Source organism: Zeus faber (assembly GCF_960531495.2).
Source record: "Zeus faber genome assembly, chromosome: 1".
In the NCBI taxonomy this organism is placed as follows: domain Eukaryota; kingdom Metazoa; phylum Chordata; class Actinopteri; order Zeiformes; family Zeidae; genus Zeus; species Zeus faber.
Genome location: NC_137193.1, coordinates 36,079,492 through 36,085,571, shown reverse-complemented (window position 1 = coordinate 36,085,571; position 6,080 = coordinate 36,079,492). Strand labels below are relative to the sequence as shown.

The 6,080-nt window shown below is 45.7% G+C and overlaps 1 protein-coding gene across 3 annotated transcripts in view; it reads left to right on the top strand.

Moving 5' to 3' along the window:
• The window catches only part of nfia (nuclear factor I/A), a 67,990-nt gene extending 62,440 nt beyond the window's left edge, over positions 1 to 5,550 (top strand). For all 3 annotated transcript variants that reach the window (XM_080002818.1, XM_080002816.1, XM_080002817.1), the window contains 3 exons: positions 163 to 322; positions 2,531 to 2,622; positions 5,507 to 5,550. In XM_080002818.1, coding sequence (XP_079858944.1) covers positions 163 to 322; positions 2,531 to 2,622; positions 5,507 to 5,521 — 267 coding nt within the window. In that variant the 3' untranslated portion in view covers positions 5,522 to 5,550. The remainder of the gene's footprint in view (positions 1 to 162; positions 323 to 2,530; positions 2,623 to 5,506) is intronic.
• Positions 5,551 to 6,080: the final 530 nt, after the last annotated feature.

The following is a 6,080-nucleotide window of genomic DNA, read 5'->3' as shown; positions in this document are numbered from 1 at the left end:
CCATAATAATGCCCATGGTTTGAAAATGAAGGGTTCAAACAAGCACATGTGGTGTGGTGTTTGGAGGTCCACATACAGTACTTTTGACATACATGTATATATGATCTTGCATGTGTATAAATTTTGCATTTTTCTCTCTCCTCTCTGCCCCTCCCTCCCTAGCCTAACGGTAGCAGTCAGTCTAAGGTCCATAACCCCTTCCTGCCGACCCCCATGCTGCCTCCCCCTCCTCCTCCCCCCATGGCCAGGCCCGTCCCCCTCCCGGTGTCTGACTCCAAACCTCCCACCACCGAGGGAGGGGGTAACTCCCCCACGTCACCCAGTGAGTGCACGCACGCACACACACACACACACACACACACACACACACACACACACACGTACAGTATACACCACACACACACACACACACACACACACACACACACACATACACACACACACACACACACACACACATACAATCACACACACACACACACACACACGTACACTCACACTCACACACATTCACAGACACACACACACACACATATGTATACACACACACACTCACACACATAGACAGATACACACACGCATGTATTCACACACATATACAGACACACACATGCACACACTCACACTCGGAAAGATACACACACACACATGTATACACACAGACAGACACACATACACGTATACACACACACACACCCAGTCACTAAAACTCAGAAAGATACACACACTCACACACACTCACATTCACACCTAATGTATACACACACAGAAACAAACGCACATATATACACACACTCACACTCAGACAGATACATACACACACGCATGTATACCCACACACGCACTTACAGACAGTCAGACACACACACACACACGTGTATACGCGCACACACCCACACTCACAGAAAGATACACACACACATGTTTACATACACACTCACACGCATTCGCCATACACACACATACACTCACACTCACATGTATACACACAGGGCACTTTCTTGCTATATGCAGACTATGCGGTTGCATAGGGCCCCTGAAGCCACCCGGGGGCCCCTATTTTGGCCTTTTTTCCCCGGTGAAGTTTGTTTGACGTTCTTCTCGCGAGCTCAGTTTACTGCTAATTCCAGCCAGCTTCCAGTCCAGTAGACATCCACAGGAATCCGTAGGTGTGTAGCATGTCATGGTAGCTCGCTGGGAAGTTGGCTAACATAGCTCCAAAGTCTGCAATATTCTTTGACAAAAGTAAATGGGCATGACCATTTTCAAACGGGTCCCTTGACCTCTCACATCAAGATATCTGAATGAAATTGGGCTCATTAGAACCACAAGAGTCTTTCCTTTACAGCCATGCCTGACAAATGTCAGCTACATAGGGTATGTTAGTTTCAGGGTCCTAAACACACTGGTTTCGACATGCAGTGAAAATACATTATTTTTGCATTTTTTCCTTTCTCTCTTTCTTCACACTGTGGTACCTACACAGTCATGGAATTGTAGAAATTGCTGAGACTCTTGTGAATCCAATGAGAATTGCATTCATGTGTGATGAAATATGGCCTCATAGTAACCATTTCAATGTGATGACAGCATTTTTTAAACTCGACCTTACTGTATAAAATGACCTACAGTGAATTCTGGAATAATAATCTAGAAATAATTCTGAATCTAGAAACTCTAGATTCAGAATCAAGACACCTAGACCATTCAGAAAATGTTTGGGATGTCCAGGTACATTGGAGATAAGTTGGTTTTTCTGCCTCTTTCAGAAAATTGTGCTTGTCATCCCATCGTCAAATAGTCAAAATCGTCTCCAATTTTCAGATATTATTGATACTGCATTGGAGCATTACGTTTTCTAAAGTGTTTGAGTCACAAAGTCTTCAGGTGGACTTTCGGGGGTATTTCTGACCCTTTTTCTCCATTCTCAAGTGGTTAAAAAGGGCTAGAAAGTGTACCAAAGCTGTGTAATGAATGGTATCAACCTGAAACTTGGTACAGCAATTAATCACACATAATTGAACATGGGAATGGCCATCATTAGGCATGAGTATAATGTTAAAAGCTCCTTTACATTACAAATATTAATAATTTTATTAGGCACAATTACAAATATAATGTTTATTACCTTATCATTTATAGAAGCGATCGACGTACAGTGTGAAGCTGCATCTCAAATGATTCCTTAGAGTCTCAGCTTTCTTATGTTGTAGGGCACTTGTATGTGGCACCAACTGCTGACCCATATAATATAATGTTGATACCATAATATTACATTTCCACCATACATTTCCATATAACCAGCGATTTCTCTATTTACCTAATATAATTTAACCCTGCTGTCACAGACCAATTTATTGTTTAATGACATAAAATTTAATAAAATTGACAATGACGTTTTCATTGGCAATCAACATGAGAGAACTTCGTTAAACTGTGTTTGTGTGTGTGTGTGTGTGTGTGTGTGTGTGTGTGTGTGTGTGTGTGTGTCTGTGTGTCTGTGTGTCTGTGCGTGCGCGTGTGTGTGCAGCCTACTCCACCCCCAGCACTTCTCCTGCTCAGCGATTCGTCAGCGTCGGACCTCGAGACCCCGGCTTTGTAAATATCCCCCAACAACCTCAGGTACACACACGCGTACACGCACACATATACACATGCATGCACATACTGTACAGTATACACGCACACATTCTTGTAGTGGTCCATCCGGACAGTGGAGAGATGTCTGATGGAGAGAGAGAGCGAGAGGAAGCGAGAAAGAGAGATAGAGAGAGGGGGAGATGGAGAGAGAGGGAGGGAGAGAAAGAGGGAGAGGTAGAGATTGAGAGAGAGGGAGAGAAAGAGAAAGAGAGTGGGAGATGAGAGGGATGGAGAGAGATAGAGCGAGAGAACAAAAAGTTTAGCTGAGGATATGTGGAGCATTGGGGGTCTCCCTCTCTCTCCCTCTTTCTCAGTCTGTCTTTGTGTCTCTTGCCCGTCCATCTCTTGTACTGAGTCAGCTCCTCTCCAGTTCATCACATCAGAGGAAAACACACACACACACTGACACACACGGGCAGGGTGTGTACCTGTGTGTGTGTGTGTGTGTGTGTGTGTGTGTGTGTGTGTGTCAGTGTGTGGTCATTAAATGAAATGAAATGTCAGTTTATCAGCTCATGTCTGTGTCTTTCATGTAATGTGTCTCCTCACACACACACCCAAACCCACATATACACACACACACAGACACACACAGACACACACAGACACACACACTCTGATCCCCAGCTGTCAGCATCACCTCTGTGTGGTAACATTACTCCACTGTCATTCAGTGCATGAACGAGAGGGAGAGAGAGAAGGGGGGGACAGAGAGAGAGAGAGAGGGAGTGAGAAAGAGGGAGGGAAGGAGGGAAGGAGAGAGAGAGAGAGAGAGCGAGAGAGAGAGAGAGAGAGAGAGAGAGAGAGAGAGAGAGAGAAGTTCCAGCGTCAGCAACTTGTATTGATTAAAGACTAACCTTCTAGTCTCTCCTAGAAGACACACACACATGCACGCACACTGACACACACACACACGCACACACAGACACACCAGTGACAGATTCAGTCTGGGTCGTTATTTAAAGTTGGTTCATTTTAACTTATTCCACTGAATGAATCTGAAACCAGAGCAAAGCAATATCTGTGTGGGTGTGCATGTGTAGTAATGATCTTCACGTCTAGAGTGGTCTGGCAACCAGACATGATGTAACACCAGAATGAACTTGAACTTGGTGCAGAACGTGTCTATGTGTGTGCGCGCGCGTGTGTGTGTGTGTGTGTGTGTGTGTGTGTGTGTGCGCGCATGTGTGTGTGTCTCTGTGTGTGCGTGTGTGGTATGTGTGCGCGTTACCTCCTCTCCACTGTGGAATCTGAACAATGGAGAGGGGCGATCGATAGCCTCTCCCAGACAGATCACACACACACTCTTGGGCTCACCTTACCCAGAATGCACCTCTCTGCTCAGGGCTGGAGACACCACACACACTGCAGCACACACACAGACAAGCACACACACACACACACACACACACGGTCACACACACACACACACACACATGTACATCTCATCGGGAGGAAGAAGAGATTTGATGCAAACATTGTTTTTGACTTTGATGTAAATTAAGTGTTTTCTTTTGAACTGAATTATACCGTTTCAGGTTAAGGGACCATCTGCAAAGTTATACAGTTTTCAACTCCGAGCAATCTAATTACAAACATTTAAATATGAAAGACTTCATGATACACAGTCTTCCCAAACTGAGGTCCGTGGCCCCTTGGGTGTCCTCCCAGGAACTGCAGGGGGTCTGCAGTAAAATTATTCTTTTATATATGTATGTTTTGTATTTGATTGTTTCATGTAAACAGGCTCATTTGTCTGAGAGAACAGTAGCAGCTCGTTTATGGTGAAAATACCATTACATTTTGATAATTATGTATTAATTAATTGTGTAATATATTGTTAATGACAAAAAGGCAGGTAACTGGAGATGGCAGAGTTGAGGATGTTGCGATTTTCATTGGGAGTGACAAGGATGGACAGGATTAAGAATGAGTACATTAGAGGGACAGCTCAGGTTGGACAGTTTGGTGGAAAAGTGGGAGAGGCGAGATTGAGATGGTTTGGACACGTGTGTAGGAGAGATGAGAGTTACATTGGGAGAAGGAGGCTGAGGATGGAGCTGCCAGGCAAGAGGAAACAAGGAAGGCCAAAGAGAAGGTTTATGGTTGTGGTGAGGGAGGACATGCAGGCGGTTGGTGTAAGGGAGGAAGATGCGCAGAACAGAAGGTATTGGAGGCAGATGATCCACTGTGGAGACCCCTAACGGAAGCAGCCGAAAGAAAATGAAAAAGATTGTTGATTATGTATCAGATTATTTTGTGTTCCTCTTCTCAGTAATCAAATCATAGTATGGCTATATGTCGATGCACTGTTTTTTAAATAGAAAACTCCATAGGCTCAAATTTGGGTGTAAATTTGCATTATTTTGTTTGGTGTCTGGGCTCTACTGCTCATCACTCCAAGCGAGGTGAACAGCAAACACAGTCACTTAGTGATCTCTAATATAGCAATGATGAGTTTGAATCTCCCTACTGGATAGAAGAGTAGAGACCGTCAGGTGGGAGGGGAGGTGGTGGGAGCAGCAATGCAGACAGCAAGCAGACAGCAAGCAGACAGCAAGCAGACAGCAAGCAGACAGCAACCCAGGAGGGACTGGCTGCTTAGACAGGCCGGCGTCATGGGGGCGTGGCAGTGTGTGTCACTGTCAAGTTGTCTGACAGAACTGACTCCACAAGCTACGCATCATTTAACTACACAAATATGTGATTAGTCGCAATTCATTATAGTAATTGTTTGACAGCCCTAAACAATGCACACATTAATACTTCACCCAGACTGCTATACTGTATGGATGGAATTAACTTTCTCTCTCTCTCTCTCTCTCTCTCTCTCTCTTTCTCTCTCTCTCTCCCTCCCCCCTCCCAGTGGTATCTCGGTTAAGGATTCTACAATCCTCCGTCTGACAGAAGACCCCCCCCCCCACTGAACTCCCCCCCACCTTTGAACGAGCTCCGCCCCTCCCGGCCCGAGCTCTGCCCCCTTGACAGCATCAGCATGGCTACACGCAATCAAACGTACCCCACTGTGGCTCCACCCACCCTTCACCGTGGCTCCGCCCACCAGCGTCTTCACACTTGAACTGTATAGCTGTGTGAGCCCCCCCCACCCCCCCACCCCCCGGCTTCAACTCTCCCCCACCCCCCCCGGTGGGCCACAGCATGGCAGGAGGGGGAGTCTGGACGCCTCCATCGGTGGAACATTGATCGTGAGGAAAGTGCAATTTGTTGCTGTTGGAAACGACGACGAGAACAGAAGTTTATTTTTCTTCCAAGTCCGACGGAACCTCCCGGACTCTAAAATATCGGGGTCAAAAACACGATCAGAACGAGACGGAAATCGATCCCGTTCATCTGTGAATCTGTTGGTGGAGCTGAACGGAAATCCCTTTAAGAAATATCTTAAAACAATCACTTTTCTAGAGCATTTCGCGCTGAAACTC